The 18,091-nt window shown below is 34.6% G+C and overlaps 1 protein-coding gene across 10 annotated transcripts in view; it reads right to left on the bottom strand.

Annotated features, from left to right (window-relative positions):
* Positions 1-18,091, bottom strand: part of KATNAL1 (katanin catalytic subunit A1 like 1) — a 113,911-nt gene that overhangs the window by 65,016 nt on the left and 30,804 nt on the right. For 9 of the 10 annotated variants that reach the window (XM_072795591.1, XM_072795596.1, XM_072795589.1 and 6 more), the window contains exon 4: positions 4,590-4,758. In XM_072795591.1, the coding sequence (XP_072651692.1) occupies positions 4,590-4,758 (169 nt within the window). Of the gene's footprint in view, positions 1-4,589; positions 4,759-10,376; positions 10,418-18,091 lie in introns of those variants that run through there. The other variant, XM_072795597.1, reaches the window with a different exon arrangement.

Raw genomic sequence — 18,091 nt, 5'->3', positions numbered from 1 at the left:
AGAAGTATTTACACCACAGAAATCAGCTTATGCTACAGACCAGGGCTCGATTTATTGTTTTGTTAATGGCCTAGACTTAATAATAGGGAAAATGTTAATAATGCAGATGAAACTTAAAAGTATGTCATTTCTGCAGCTCTTACATTATAAATTGCACAAAAATTAAGAACTATACTTTTAGTCATCTATTAACTGCAACCATAAGTTGGCTACAGATATAAGAGATGAGCAAAAATCAGCAAAGGTATTCTGTGAGAGTCCATTAGTTCTACAGAATTTACAATAAAGAGTACAATATATTTAATTATTTATAAATTATGTACTATACATCATTTATATCAGATTTATAATAAATGTGTGAATGTGTATATACACACACTTTTTTCTGAAAACTATTCAACATTTACCAGTACACTACTAGTTGGATGATCATCATTCATCAAATAGTTTACCCATATGACAGTATCCTTTTCTTCATAAGAAAAAGAAAAGTTTTTCTCAAGTCACTGTTGATTTGTAGAATCACCTATCAACACTTCTCAATTCAGTTTACAGTATCTCTTCACATCAGACATCCCTACACTTAGTAATGAGAAGGAAAGTATTCAAAAAGGGCCATTTGTTACATATAACTCAATGAAATGAAGTCCTTTAAGTTTAACAACCTTAAATCAATTCTATGAATATAATTTACCATACTTTAATCTGAATTCTATTTAAAAGTATATACAGCTTTAATCATGAGATTGTAATAGAAGCACTGCTCATTTCACTAAGAGTTAATTAACCATAAAGTCATAGTCTTAAAAATACTTGCGAATCAGAGCTTTGTGAATTAAATTTATTTTTGGTTACAATACAAAAACATTTCCTCTGCTACCTAATATTTTTAGATCATCTTTTTTTTAATAAAAAAATGCATTTATTATTTCTATGTATATTTCTATACTAACTCTAGGCTCCAATAGTTTAAAAAATAATACATCAAATTTCCTCAGGTACATTCAAATAAGACTGAAAAATATAGCTGTCAAGGTCAATTGATTCATCTCACTCCCTCTCATCAATAAGAAAATATTCAACGTGAGGCCAAGAGTCACATTTTGTTAGTCTGTATTCCTAGTCCCTGCAAGTATGACTAAAACAAAGCACACACATAATAAAAATATGTTAATGTGATGGGATGAGCACTGGGTATTACAACTGATGAATTATTAAAAAGTATATCTGAAACTAATAATATACTATATGTTGGCTAACTGAATTTAAATTAAAATCAATCAATCAAAGGTGTGTCAAGTAAACAGGGTAAGAAACTGGCTTTGTGATGACTCTGTGGACCTCATGGAGAGAAAAATTGTAAGGGCTGAGCAATAGATTGCTATACAAAGTGATTGTTACTTGCTGAAAAACAGTATTTTTAAGCTTGGACCTCATCTGAAGCTTGTCAACAGTTTAAAAAAAAAAAAAAGAGGGGTGGGGAAGATTTAATCACTGCAAGAAAATGAAAGGGAACTCTTTTACAAGAAACAAGTATTCATGATATATTAAAATATGATAGTAATAAGCATTTTGAAACAAAAGGCTGTCTAGCATACTGATTAAAAGCTCAGGTGATAAAGAGTTCGACTCCTAGTTCCCCCACACACTTGCAGGTACGACTCTGGTGCCTCAATTTCTTCATATGTAGAACAGGGAAAATTATGCTGAGGTCATAAGAAGTATTTATAGGAATTAAATAAGCCAATCAATATATATATAAAACTTCAAAAAGGGGCTAGTACAGGTTAAGTGTACTCAAGGAAGATTAACATCTGCTACTGCTATTATTATTAGTTGCCCCATCACCCAGTTTGCAACACTAAATTAAAAAATCTAGATACTAAAAAAAAAAAAAAAAAAAAAAAAATTCTAGATACTAGGCTCCTGGGTGGCTCAGTGGTTGAGCCTCCGCCTTTGGCTCAGGTCATGATCCCGGAGTTCTAGGACAGAGTCCTGCATCAGGATCCCCAGAGGGAGCCTGCTTTTCCCTCTGCCTAGGTCTCTGCCTCTCTCTGTCTCCCATGAATAAATAATTTTTTTAAAAAAATCCAGATACTAAAAAAAAAAAAAAAAAAAATCCAGATACTGAGAATCTTGGGTAAGATATATAATTTCTCTTGTCCTCACTTTTTTTTTTTTTTTTTTTTTTTACATCTATAAAGTTAAGTGGCTGGCTGAATTACAATGGCAGCTTTCAGACTTTTGACCACGACACAAAATAATAAGTTCGTTTGAGATCATGAGCTACTATACACCAATATATAATTACATAATTAAGCTTTTTTTTTTTCTTAATCTGATTGCAATACACAGAACCAACGATACTGGGGACCACTGTACCTCTGAGGAGCCCTCCAGTACAAAGTACTCACTGTCAAAATAGCATATTCAAAGGCAGGGGGTATGTCAGTTTCACCTAAGCATTCTCAAACCCTACCACAGCCTTCAGTAAGTTTTAAGGACACTAAAATTCTAAAGGGCATTGAGTGCTCATAATAACCATAACTGAACCAAGTACACTTTTCAAATTCTAATAAACTCTGCATGAGTTTGTTTTTACAAATTGTAGTCCCCTTTGTGTCCAGAGTGACTCAAAAACCATCTTTTATCTTCAAACAACTGTAGAGTTCTTTTTTTTTTTTAATAAAGGGCTTACTTTCCAGTGACATTCTGAGTACTTACATGTCAATGAAAGAATAAAATTTAGAAAATTATTTGGAAATTTTTAAGAGACAATTTGCAATCTCCAGAAGAATCTGACATTCAACAAATGCCGCCTCATTGCTTTGTTCTTTGCTTACAAATCACATTTAAAAATCAACATTTATTTAATTGTTCTCGGACTCCTTTCAAATCTAATCCCATTTTTAATCTAGTTAGGTACGGATAACTACATAATATGAAAAAATCCTAAAATAAAGAGGAAAAAGATTTGTGACTTCACAGATTCCATTCCAAGCTCCATGCTTTGACTCTATGACCTTGGGCGAAGGCCTCGGCTCTCTACCTCAGTTTCTTCATTTACAAGATGAGTACCTACTTCATGGGATTGTTTCCTGAATTACTGTCCAATCACTGGAAATGGTGCCTAGCAGGGAGGCATCCAGTAAGCCATGACTAAGGTTATTCTCTTGTGTTAATGTGAAATGAAGGTAAAGACTGAAAGTTCCCCACCTAGTTCTAAAAGTTTACCTAAAAGCTCCTAGCAGGGCAAGAGTTGGACTTCAGCCCCTACTTTATGCTCTAAAATGCAAACCAAGATTAGCCAACAAAAGTGAAAAACAAGGGAAGCAAAGATGACACATAAGACAGAGATTTTTAAGTATCCATTCCGGTGGTTTTTGATAATGAGAGAAAACCAGCAGGAGTAAGTAAGCAATTAGTGCCCCCTTACGAATCCCAAAAAGGATCAGAGATAGAATCACTCACTGTTCTATGGTATAATAGCTCTGACAAAATACAAAAAACAAATAGAATCTATCTTTGAATCTATATATCATGAATAGAAATACTAAAAAAAAAAACAAAAAAAAAAACAAAAAAAAAAACAATTTTATTCAAACCACAGATTAAATATGCACAAGGCCTGGGAAAGTTGTTTGTGCAGAGGCCTTATCTACTGATTGAAATTATACATCATAAAAATAATTCAAACATAGCATCTTATTTTGAAGGATAACAACTTGCTATTAAGTGAGAAGTTATATTTTTTCTTTTCTGTTTTTTTTTTTTTAAGATTTTATTTATTTATTCATGAGAGACAGAGAAAAGCAGAGACATAGGCAGAGAAAGAAGCAGGCTCCTTCCCTCTTCCCTCTTCTGCCAAAGGCAGATGCTCAACTACTAAGCCACCCAGGTGCCCCTGAAGTTATATTTTCATTATATATATCACAGCATCAACATGAGAACATATCCTGAATCTCTAGCTAGAGGAATTTAAAACTTCTTGGTGGCAATCCAATAATCATCATCATTCATGTCTGATGTCACAATGGAAACAGGAAACAACATCACTAAAATTAAGGCTAAAAATGTGTCAGATCATCCTGGCTGGCTCCCTACTCTGTAAGATTACCTCCAATCCATCTTAAGGGCAGGACAGAATTTCCACCTAGTACTATGTTCATTCACCCAACAATTTCCCAGATAAAGTAAATATACACAGTGAACTCCAACCAAGGAAAATTCATTAAGAGAAAAAAATCTACATCCTTATAAGTTTTTCCCCTACAACTATTTTCATTTATTGTTCATTTTAATTTAGAATACATGTTAAAATATATTTTAAGTTTTAAAACTTTATTTTGAATATTTATTCCACGATCCATCTTACTAAAAATCTCTGTGTGTTCTTTTTTAGTATACTTCTAAGGTCATTAACATTGCAGAATGGTCTTCAAAATGCAAAGACTGCTTAGGTTTTTGAATCAGACTGTTTTACTTATCTCTTCCACATCAAAACCGAGGTACCCTGAAAAGCCAAAAAAATTATAATATACACCAAAAGTCATGGGCTTCAAGGGAATGAGTTACAAAGAGAGTCTTGCCTTATCATCTCTTCCTCTTGCTCTATAATCCTTGTCTCTACTTGTAGAGGGTTTTTCACCCTTTGATATAGGATGTGCTCGGCCTACAGGTCCCCGGGCTCCTACTCCTGGCATTTCTTTCCTCAGAGGTCTTACTTCTCGATTGGGACGCCTTATCTGAGGTGGAGCTCTGGTAAGAAAAAATTAAAATGAAAATTAATCAAAGGCAAAAGTATTTCAAACTACTTCAGTCAATAAAACTATTAAATCAAGAAGCCCCAAATCTCAATTGTCCCCCTTTTGCCAATTCATGGCTATCACAATTAGGTCGGTTTTTAAAAGTGCTTTTCATTTAAAAAAAAAAAAAAAGGTGCTTCTCTGTAAAGATATATCAGTTGACACAATTTTTAAACACATAAATATGTGTAACAGCAATTATTTTGTCAAAAAATAACTTAATCACCAATAGAGGGCAATACAGACTATTTCCATCTAATAATAGTGTAATGGAAAGCCAATTACTTTATTCATTACTGTCCTAAGCCAAAACTAAGTAACTTTTAAAAAAGTAAAGCATTTGAAACTAATATATTAAACGTCAATTACACACTTCGATTTTTACAAAAGCATTAAAAGTTGAAAGGACAGGAATTCAAAATATGTCTATTTGCACAGTTGACTAATTTACTGACAATCAAGATGATTTCCTCTGCTTCTATACTAGAAAAATCCAACATTTCATTCATCAAATTATAAGTGGTAGGGCTAAACAATGAAATATTTTTATATACAGATTAATTTATGTGTGAAAACGTTATTCATGCTTTGAAGGTGCCAAAGGAAAAAAAATCAAATTATACAGGCTCCCACATGTGAATTACGAACTTTGATAACTATATATGATGAAGGATGTTAACTAGACCTGTGGTGATCATTTCACAATACATAAAAATACTGAATCATTATGTTTGTATACCTGAAGCTAATATAATGTTGAATGCCAAGTATACCTCAATTTTAAGAGTTTTGATAAATATGTAAACATAACAATACACACAAATGGCACATTTTATTTCATGTAACACGAAACATGTCAATTGGAAAATTCTGAGATTTTAACCTAGCACAGTATTTAGTGTCTCTCTTTAGGTGCTGGGGGACACTATCCACTCTGTGCCTAATCTCTTAATTCTTCTTCCTTGGACTGTCTGTGCCTCTGTTTTCCTATCTTTTCTCTCTCTACCACTCTGCCTTTATATTTGTATATATGGGTAGTCCTTTTTTTTACCCATTTGCCATACTTATTATCCCTTTCCAACTTCATGCTTTTAATTCATCTAATTCATCATGGACTTTCTCTTCCTGACATCAGAACTGACATATGTATATAACTTAGAACCTAGCAAAACAAGAAAATAAGACAAAAAGCCAAGAAGGATGCAAACTTGAGGCAACAAAGGTAAAACACTGTTGACATACTGCAGGTCTAACAGAGCATCTTCAGACTGTTAGAATTAGACCACCTCATGGAACTGCTAAGGATAAGAGAAGCTGGTGAAAACTGGACGTCTATTAGGTTATTACCTACTGACATAGGAATCCTTGGAGTTCAGTCCAGCTAAACAAGTATTTATTGATCACCTACTAGGAGATATACAGCCACTAGCATGCTAGGCCCCGGAAGAAGAAAGAAATCACAGAAAGTAACTGGAAAATAGCATATAGTACAATGGCTACGAGGCATTTTCAAATATAAAGATATAATTGTGGTATTGGTTCTAGTGCATGATTAGTCTTTTGAGCATCTGCCAATAAATTAAAAATGTGATGAGACTGATAAAAAACTAAAAATGTCACACTCTCTACTCCTAGAGTTTCATTGCCACCACTACTCTGACGAAATTTTCGTTGTTTTGGTGAAGGAGTGGAAAGTAGTAGAGCAGAACTTTACTTTTATTTTTATATACTTGTGTGTGCATAAATGTCTTTCCTGAATCAGACCCACGGGTAAGGCCAAAGACAATAAAACGAGAGCAACAATCTCTTCCCCACAGAACAGATGTCAAGTTTACCCTTCTGTTAGCAGCTGCGCCTGTTATTCAAATAGTCCATCATTGTTTGTGGGCCTGCTTTTTAGATGCACAGCCGGCCTGAAGCTTTTGCTCCCAAAACAGAAAGCCTGTCCCTTACAGCTGCATGCCAGGCTGCTCGTCAGCTGCTGAGCATGCCCTACCAGCCCTCATTGCTTAGACTGACTGAATGGTAGTGAATCTTGAAACATTTCTACCTTCTCAGTTTGTGCCTTCCCCACCTCGCCTTGCTATTTAACAGCTGCTTAGGAATCCTGCTGTAGTCCATTTTGCACACGCATCCAGCTCAGGAAAGCTATGTTGGGAGAAGAATTATTTCAAAGCTCTTACACAGGCTGCATTCCAAATGCTTGTTGCTGCTGACCTTGTCCTGCCACTCAAGGTTCTGATGGGCTCATAAATGGTCTGAATGAAACTGCTCGGGAAGCCAGATGTGCCATTTGTGGCAAGTTGCACATCTCATTGAAAGTGTGCCTGTGCTGTGAGTCTTCAGTTCCATCTCACTGCAGTTTGATTTTACATTTGTAACAGACTCTGTCGGCTTCCCAAAGGACATCCTTGATTCTGTTCTGTACTTCCTCCATTAGCGCATCACTGCACAATGTCATGCTTCAATTTCAGGACTCAGTGACAGCTTCCAGGCTGTGTAAAAAATGTCTCAAGGCATCTTTCACTGGCCTCTTTTTAAAAAGAGACTTCAGTAGGGTTACACAGCATCATCAACTTCTGCCCTAATGGTCAAAGAAAAGATGACACTGTACTAGCTTATATATTCCAAATGTAGACAACTGGAGATCTGCAGATAAAAGACTAGATGGTCTACACTCTGTTCATTTCTCCTATATTTATTTCCCTCTAAAAATGGGAAGAAATGTGCCTTTTTCTATCATATGCAAATAAGCCTAATTTCCCCCAAAATCCAGTATTTCCTTTCTAAGCCATATTACCTATCAATATTCTATGTAAATGTTCTTATCAACATTGCTTGTTCTAGCAAACACATGAAAACAACCCAATGTCCAATATCAGAACAGATACATAAATTATTATATATTCACATACTGGATACAGTATACACGTGAACATGAATTATAACCACATGCAACAACAACAGATAAATCTCAGGACCGTTATGTTAAAAAGTAAATTCAAAGGACACACAGAGTGAACAACATAGGATTTCATTTGGGGTACAAATATATGGGCTAAAAGAGAGGCAAGGCAACAATAAATCCCAGGTTCAGTACAGTGTCTTACTCTGAAGGAGAGGGAGGGGAATAGGATGCAAAAGAGCTTATGGGCGTCTTCAAAGGTAATAGTAGAGTTCTTTATCTTAAATTCCCTGGTGGGTACATGGAAGCTATTGTATTGTGACCCCTTATGCCTTGCATAAATTTCAATTATTCATATCGCCTACTCAGTAGTTAATAAAACTTTAAATGTGATTATACTACAACACAAAGTAAAAGATCTGAGCACCTAAAAAGTGAAATTACGAGTTGCTACAAAGTTATTGGCATGTTCCAGAAGTACACATATCCTAGTGACATAGGCTCAGAGTTCACATTCTTAATTGACCTACTAGATTTCTATCTGGCAAGTCTCCATAAAATATCAGGCAACAGAAAGAGAATTGTCTGAATTAGAGCACCACCCTTCCCTGGTTCCAAAAGTCAAAGGGAAAGAGACTTTTTCCAAAAAGGCCCTTCATTCTACACCATATTAAGAAACATGGTCTAAAATACTAACACAATTTTTTCCAATTGTTATATAGGCTCCTTCTTGATTCCTATCTATTGAGCTCTATTTCTTCTAGCATTCTGCTTAATAATTATTCTAATTTTTTTGTTCATACATTGTTAGAATTCTGATATAAGTAATTTAGAACAGGTTCTAGATTTGCCCAAGAACATAAGCCAGATTGCTCCAAGTTAACATCTGGAAAAGAAAGAAAAATAATCTTATTTTGCTATTATATTAATCTAAATAACTCCAGAATTAAGTAAACAGGAAAACATCTCTTTCCCTATCTAATAAAAAAAATAAGAAATATAACTTCCAAGTAGTTCATAATGATATTTTTGATATAAAAACTAGGAGTCAATATACGAGACTTCTGAGTCCAAGAGAAATAGTTAAGAAATCAGGAGGCAAAAAACAAAGCTCAAATAGAAATTAGAGGACCTATGATTTGAAGTTAGACATTAATGATTAAGAATTTTAATGTTCAGTCTCATCAAATACATGACTGCTATTTTTCAAATCAGTAAATAGCTATTTACCTAATAAGTACAGGAACTATGCTGGATGTTATATTGACATAAAAACATTGCAAACACTAGTCCTACCTTCACAGAGAAACAGTATGGTGAGCTGAAGTCAGCATTAGACTTAGAATCCTAAAACCTGGGTTCCTTTTTACTCCCAGGTCCACCAGTTACTGATTATATGAGCATATCACTTAACATCTGTAAGCCTCACATTCTTCCTAAGTGGAGATAATACTTCATAAAATTTGTAAATCTATTTTTCATTGATACTAACATATGTTCAGTAAAATGTCCATATATCACACAACTCAATAAATTTTAATATTATATAACCACCAGGAGATGAAGATAACATTTCCCAACATCCCAGAAAGTTTTTTCATGGTTCCTCTTTAGTTAGTATCAGCCAGTGAGGTAAGCACTATTCTGACCTTATTATCTATCATAGATTAGGATTGCCTATTTCAGTTTCAGAGAAATGAATCCTACAGTACATACTTTGTGTTTGTTTCTTTTTTTCAACATTACCTATGAAATTCATCCATGTTCCTGCATGTAGCATGAGTTTTTCTTCAATGTTGTGTGGTATTCTATTATGTAAATATAATTTTAACTTACTTATTCTACTATTGATGAGCATTTGAGTTGTTTTCCATTTGAGGTTATTATTTAAGCTTCCATGAATATGGGAATTATGTTCATGGTAAATATAAGCATTCATTTCTTTGGGGTATGTACCCAGGAATAGAATATTGGATCATAGGGTATATGTAAGATTAGCATTAGTAAATATAACCAATAACCAAACGGTTTTCCAAAGTGGTGATGCCATTTTATACTCACATCAACAATGTATAAGAATACCCAGTTGATCCATCCTAGCCATTCTGGTGGGGGTGTAATGGTATCTCATTGTGGCTTTACTTTGCCTTTTCTGAAGGACTATGGATTGGGCACCTTTTCAACAATATGCTTATTGGCCACGTAAACATGATCTTGTGCAGAGTAACTATTCCAGTCTTTAGTCTACTTTTTTTTTTCCAATCAGTTGTCTGACCTTTACTTATTGACTGTCATACTTTATATATTCTAGATAGAAGTCCTTTGTCAGATATACACAATGCAAATATCTTTTAGTATATGGCTTGTCTTTTCACTCTCTTAATGGTGTGTCTTCTTACAAAGAAAAGTTCATAGTTTTAGAATTCTGATTTATCAATCTTTTGTCTTTAATACTTTAGTGTCCAGTTTAATAAATCCTTGCTATGCCTAGATCATGATAATATCCTTCCATGTTTTCTTCTGGAAGCATATTCTTACTACCTTTTACTTTTTTGGTAATGATCTATTTCAATTTAATTTTTCTATATGGTATGAGGTAGGAAGGGTCAAGATTCCCCTCCCATAAATATTCAATTAACCCAGAAGCATTTAGTGACAAGACTCACCTTTCCCTACTGAATTGCAGTGACATCTCCTGCATAAATCAAGTGACTTCACAAAAGTTAACCTTTAATGATAAGTTCCAGTTCCAAAAAGAATTTTAGAAATTTTAGTTGTTTGTGCTATCAGATTAAAAACAAATATTTTATTATGATATATTCAGGAGTCTGTTTAAAATATTAGTTTTTTCAATAACTATCTGAAATCTTAATGAATGCAAGACAATATATATGCTATATAATATGAAAGTCCACATTAAGTCTTCCCTCATTATCTAACAAATTAATCACATCCAGAAATACATTGAATACCATAAGTCATGTTGATATGAGTTGTTTTGTATCTGCAAGGGTAATTTTTGTGATCTTCAGAAGCTTTGATTTTTAAAATATTCAACTTATTAAAGTAAAAAATGCAAAAATTCAGTTATTCCTTAAAGCTTTTAGATTCAGCTTATAAATCTTTTCCTATGTATAAGAGTGCCAGATTTTAGAAGTCATTTTTGAGATGCTTCTGAATAAATGTTTTGTCCCACTTCCACTTGGTTAATTAAATTCTAAAAAAAAAATAAAATAAAATAAATTCTACCAAAATTTTTCACCTACATTTTACAAAGTAAATATAATTTATTTCCTTCTTAGTTCCTCAACTGTCTTACTCAATAAAGCATAATAATTTACATATAAATACTTTCATAAATCTAGTAAATTAGACTTATAAGCCTAAACTTCTCCTAATGTTCCCCAAAGTCCTTAACATAAATAATGTTAAAAAGACACAGATATCCCGTTATTCCTTAATACGTTTTACGTTGGAATTGCATGCTTATCACTCTCACTAGCCATAACAAATATGCACATATTCCTTAACAGAAAAATATTATTTCTGTGGCTTTGATTCTGTGAGACATTTCTATTCTTAATTTTAAATCTTCCTGGAGTTGAAAGATGCTTAGCCACTACAGAAGACAATTATCATCCACGTTAACAAAGGTAACATTTAACCAGAAATGTCAGCTAGTTTAAGACTTGGAGCTATAGATATTCTCACACCAAACATTATACAAACCCAGTTAATATCATAGGGGTTTCTTTCTTAACATTTTGATGTTATCCACAGATAGCCGGGATAGTAACGAAATTTTTGTCACCAATTTTGATGGGACACACTCACTAATCTTATTTAAAGCTGCTATACCAGTCATCAAAAGCTGGGGAAGAGGGGATGATTACATCACTAATTCATTAGTCTAATGGTAGAATTCCACCACTATCAGGAAGGTAATTACTCAATTGTAATTTGCTCTTCTTTATCTAAAAAGATAGATAAGCCTTGTGTTTTCTATGTAACTCTAAAGACCTTTAAACTTGAAAAACTTAAAATATTTATTTACTTACTTAATTTGGCATTCTTACAAGGAGGGTATAAGGGCTACACAACTTCTACAGATATTAAAATAATATCAGTTGGACTTTAGATATCTCACAGTTCTACCTTTTAGTCAAGTTCTAAGATTGTTCTTCTTTTTAAAAGGTGCAGACACAAAAAACAAATGAGATAGCCCCTGCATCCAAGCAGCTTAAAATTTAGCTAAATACATATCCATATTTTAAGAATTATATTGAATATCCCTTTTCCCCACACATAAATCCGATGTGTTATGTCCCTCTAATAGGACCTTAGAATGATGAAAACCTTGAAGAGACATTCTTTACCACAAACGAACCATCAGAAGTTAAAAAAAAAAAAAAAAGATAAAACTCCCAATAACTTCTGATAATAGAATCATCAGTATAGAGTATTAAATGATGTCTAAAATGGTTTTTAAAGGCATGAAGAATTTTAAATTTTTTTTTAATTTTTATTTATTTATGATAGTCACAGAGAGAGAAAGAGGCAGAGACATAGGCAGAGGGAGAAGCAGGCTCCATGCACCGGGAGCCCAACGTGGGATTCGATCCCGGGTCTCCAGGATCGCGCCCTGGGCCAAAGGCAGGCGCCAAACCGCTGCGCCACCCAGGGATCCCAGCATGAAGAATTTTAAACAAAAAAACACAGGTCTTAAGTAGTTTAAGTAAAAATGAATCCACACTTAGATAAGTCATCACAAAAACTGTTTAACAGGGATCCCTGGGTGGCGCAGCGGTTTAGCGCCTGCCTTTGGCCCAAGGCGTGATCCTGGAGACCCGGGATCGAATCCCACGTCGGGCTCCGGGTGCATGGAGCCTGCTTCTCCCTCTGCCTATGTCCCTGCCTCTCTCTCTCTCTCTCTCTCTGTGTGACTATCATAAATAAATAAAAATTAAAAAAAAAAAAAAAGTTTAAAAAAAAAAAAACTGTTTAACATAAAAGACAAAAACAAAATCAGGAGGACAATGGGAAACAAAAAACAAGTTATCTACAGTTAGAATAATGACATCATCCAGAAAACAAAAATAATACTATTACTAATGTCATCTTCAAAACACAGAGAATAAGTAACTGCCAATCTGGTGTTCTATACTAAACTATCATTTAAAAGCGACAGGGAAATAATGATATTTTGAGACAAAAATTGAGGGCTTACCCTCAACTGAGATGTGTGTAAGAACTACTAAAGGATATACTTCAGCAAAGAAGAAACTGCATCTAAAAAGAGTGAAATGCAAGGAGTGATGAACAAAACAATTAGTAAACACATAGATAAATCTAAGTATCTTACTCATCCATTCAACAAATATTTATTGAATGCCTACACTGTGCTGAGCACTACTCTTGGTGTTGAAGGTACAGCAGTGAAAAAGTCAAAGGACCTGATCTTATAAAGCTTCCAATATAGTAGAGATTATAAACAACAGACACAGGCTATAATATCAGGTAGCAATAAGTACTACGAAGAAAAATAGAGCAGAGTAAGGGGACAGAGTGATGACAAGTGAGGCGGTAAAATTATTTTTTAATTTCTTGAGTACAGTTGACAACATAATATTACATTAGTTTCAAGGGTACAACATAGTGATTCAACATCTATACACATTATGGGGTGCTCACGAGTATAGCTTCCATCTGTCACCATACAAAGCTGTTACAATACCATTGATTATATTCCCTATGCTTGGGCTACCTGGGTGGCTCAGTGCTTGAGCATCTGCCTTTGGCTCAGGTCATAATCCCAGGGTTCTGAGATCAAGTCCCACATCAGGCTCCCTGTGGGGAACCTGCTTCTCCCTCTGTCTGTGTCTCTGCTATCTGTATCTCTCATGAATAAGTAAAATCTTAAAAAAATATATATTCCCTAGGCTTTACATTTCATTCTCATGACTTACTCACTCTATAAATGGAAGCCTATACCTCTAACTGCCCTTCCACCATCTTGCCCATCCCCCCAGGGGGATAAATATTATAAATAAGGTGGTCAGACCTTCTAGGTAACATCTGAACAAAGACCTAAATAAGGTGAGGACATTAGTCATCTAAATATCTAGTGGGACTGGGGTGAAGGCTAGAGGAATGGGTGATGAAAACCACAAATATTTCTCGAGCACATTCTGTGTGCCTGGCTGTTCTTTGCACTTTGCTTGTATCCAATCATACAGCTCTCAAAATAACCCCACGAGGTAACTGCAGCATTGATCCCCAATTTACAGAGGAGGAAAATGAGGGAAAGACTGAATGACTTGTCCTCACAGACACTAAGTGACAGAGTTAGGATGAACTCTCAAAGCCTCACTAATTATCAAGTTCCTAGCATAGCAAACAACCTTCCTAAAATCTGAGCTCCTAAAGGGCAGAAATCTTCCTTCCTCCTGTTCTTTGCATCCATACTACCTAGTACACAGCGGGTGCTGGGTATGTTGAGCAGAACTGAATAAAGAGCAGAGGGATGAGGACTAGTGAACAAAAGGTGGCTATAAGAGAAAGAGAAGAGGCCACAATTAAAAAAGAAAAAAGGAAGAAGAAAAGGAGAATACTGTAATGTCACAGAAGCCCTAAAGAAGAAAGTTCCAAGGAAGAAAGATGGTAAACATTATCAAATATTATAAAAGTTAAATACAGTGAGTCTTGAGAATATGCATTCCATTATTCAAGCAAGAAGTGATCTTCAAGAATTCAGTCTCAATACCGCAATGATGGAGATCCAAGATTTCCAGTTATTCAGGAAAGCACAGCCGTGAAAGGCATTACAGGTACACTACACATGACAGCAGTTTGCCAAAGGAGCAAAGAGGGGGACTGACAGTAGCTCAAATGCAGCAAAACAAAGATTCTTTTCCAATAAAAATTTAAAAGTAATGTATTAGGAGTTTGTTCTGACTTACCACTATCTTGTTCCCATTCCTTAGTTTATCTCTAATGAATTAAAATTTCTATCTTTCAGTTGTCTTTTCTGTAACATAAAAAAAAGGTAGAAATACCAAGTTTTTAGGCACTTATTGAATAAATATCTAGAATTCCAAAATAAAGATTTCAAATGAGTTCTACAAAATAAAACAAATGCTCCTGAGAAAAAACTTACACAAAAATAAAATAATATAGCCAAATGAAATGACTCTCCACTCTTAGGATGCTTTTGATGAGAATTTAGACCCTGGAAAACATCTGCTCCTTCTGTCTTCACTCTCAGATGATCTTGCTTGCTTTTTATCCCTCATTGAAATAACCAGAAAAGAACTTCCCCAAATTCTACATCCATGCTCCTGTAACTACAGGCCTTCCCTTCAGTTACTCTGACTCAGTTGCACTTGTACACTAAACCCCATCTCCCCTTGTCCACCCCATTACCCTGCCCCTGATTTAGTTCCCTCCATTCCTGGTATCACTGGTCTCCCCCTCCCCTGCAGCTTTCTCACCAGCCTACAAACATCTTGCTAGTCCCCTCCTCTCTTAAACAACAAATCCTGACTCTGTATCTTCCCCAACTACCACTTAATTTCTCTGCTCCCCTCGTCAGCAAGATTCAGTGAAGAATTATATATACTACTCATTGTTTTCCATTCTTCTCTGCCCATTCTCTGAACCAACTCCATTATTTGCTACCATTCCACAAAAACTATTCATCACAGACACCAATGAGCTCCATGCTGCTAAATCCAGTAAAATTTTCAATTCCTTACCTTACTTTACCTACATGCAGAACTAGATGAAGTTATTTAACAGAATCATTAAACCTCAATTTCTTCTTGAAAGATGATAATAAAAGGATCTATTTTAGAAGATGATTGTGAGAATTAAGAAATAAAGCATGTAAAGAGTTTGTTAGCACAGTACCTGATTCACAATTAGGAATTCCACAAATGTCAGTTACTGTGGTTAATCAACACTGCTAGCTGCATTCTACCCACAGTCTAAAAATAAGTCCACTCCGTCCTCCAGAAATAGAATTTGGGAAGAGAATAGGACTCTAGAATGTTTTTTTAAATGAGTATAATCTCAACCTGCAAATCATTAGACAAATAATCTATTCCACATATGACACATGACATTAAATTTTCCTTCTTAAAATTTCTCACCTGCTGATGATTCCTAAATAACTAAACACTAATCCCATCTCTCTTAAGTTCTGCTTCTCATTTCCAACTCCTATTAAACAGCATGATCTAAAAATTTCATCACCTACTCCAATTTTTCTCTCAATTCTCTGTATTTCATTAATCATCAAATCCTGTCCATTCTACTTCACTAATGGCTCTCACACTCACTTTACAAGACCGTATGCTTAAGAAGTCAAGGACTGTGTCTGTTTCTGAATCCCCCCATATCCCCAGCATAGTACCAGCATGTGACACAGTACTTGGCATGTAATAGGTGCCAGCATCCTAGCTCAAGCTTTCCAGGATGCTTGGGTTATTTTCTCTTATTGGTTTCTGGAGGCCAAGATCTGTGGAGGTGTCCCTCAGCTTTATACTTTCCACAAGGCCAAAGATCATGCCTAGCATATGACAAATGTTCATAAAATAAATGTTGGATATATCGATGATATAGTATGTTTCTTCCTAGGACTTCAAAATGATTTTACAAAACAATCTCATCATAATATACATTTTACGAGGAAACAATGAGGCAAGGAGAAGGGAACTTAACTTGGAGGACTACTCAATTAGCGGTGGAACTGTTAAAAACAAACACACACACACAAAACTTGCTCTCCTGCCTCATAATCCCAGAAAAATAACTGAACGAGAGTCTGGATGAAATGCCTGTAAGGATGAGATAATAGTCTACACTCTAGGAGTACTCAACATCGGCCTTACTTGATCTTTTCCCACTGCAAATTGAGATTTAAAACACTGGCAGTAACTTAATCTATTTGAGTACCCAAAGAAACAAAGCAACAACTTTATACCAAGTCAGTAAGAATTTCCTCAAAGAGGAATAACACAAACTGGATAAAAAACAATCTTACTATTTCTATGTACAAAGAAACATATTGTGTCATTTTCTTTGGTTCCAGATGAAACAACATTGGAAGGCCTATTAGAGTTCTATTTTACCTATACAGAATAAGCCGATGATTAATTTCAGGCTTGTGGATCCTATTCTTACTGCCATCTATCCCAAAAGCTGTAACTTACAAAGCCCTAACACATTCAATAGTTTATTGAATGTATGCTATACAAAATATTGCTCCAATGCAGAAAATCTGTTCCATTGCTTCAGATCTCACCTGGAGAGACCATTTTCAAATAGTCTCATTAAAGAGAATGCATTTAATAAACTTACATGGAAATTATTGTAAGTAATTTAATTAATACAAAAATACCCTTTAACTTACGACACTAAGAATGATCGGGAGGCTTCATCTCTCTGGAGTTTAGTTCTAATATTGCCACTCTCCCCCATCATAAACTGTTTGTAGCTCAATTTCCCCACGTTTAAGGCAATGAATTTAACTCATTTTCAAAGATTGTTTTGATTTTTCCAAGCAGCTGCTGGTGATTTAAAACAAGATCCTGATTAAATTCAGCAGACACATGACTTTTAAGGTATAACTTGAACAATGTGGCAAACCAGAGCTGGAAACCACAAGATACAGATTACCTTGGTGTGCAGAAACATGGATAGAGAAGTTTTGTGCTAAAATTCCATTAAGTAAAAAGGACAGACCCACAAGCAGGGTTACCAGATTAGTAACTAATGCCAAATACATCAGATGCATCCCAGAAACACTTTATACAAAACAAGGTAAATTATATTTTCCTACTGACTCATACTGTAATTTCAGTGTGGTGTTCCCACAGAAAAAAAATTAACTATATGTAAAATACCAATATTTATTTCATTAAGTATTTTCAGCTTCTTTATTCTCTTACAACCTCTAATAAGAATTTAATCAAATAGATAATAGATCTATATATGCATTAGGATATATAGATGTATATTAAAGCCTACAGATACCACTGAATATCTGTAAAAAAAAAAAAAAAAAACAATAAAGTGGATATAAATAAGTTGAGAAGATCTGAGTTCAAATCCTGTTCTGGCACTCACTTATTCAGATGACTTTGAGAAAATAACAAACTCTGTGAGTTTCAATTTCCTCAGCTGTAAATAGGGTTCATAATAAGAAGTTAGCAATAGTAATATGGGCAAACAATAATAGTAGTTATTTCATGGGATTATTGGAGGTTTAAATAAGATAATGCTTATAAAGCATATAGTAAGTGACCAATAATTAGTCATCCCTTCTTTAATAATGATCACAAACTTCACAAGACTTGGACATAAAAAAACGATTATCTTC

Source organism: Canis lupus, chromosome 24 (assembly GCF_048164855.1).
Source record: "Canis lupus baileyi chromosome 24, mCanLup2.hap1, whole genome shotgun sequence".
Classification (NCBI taxonomy): domain Eukaryota; kingdom Metazoa; phylum Chordata; class Mammalia; order Carnivora; family Canidae; genus Canis; species Canis lupus.
This window is presented reverse-complemented; position numbering and strand designations above follow the sequence as displayed.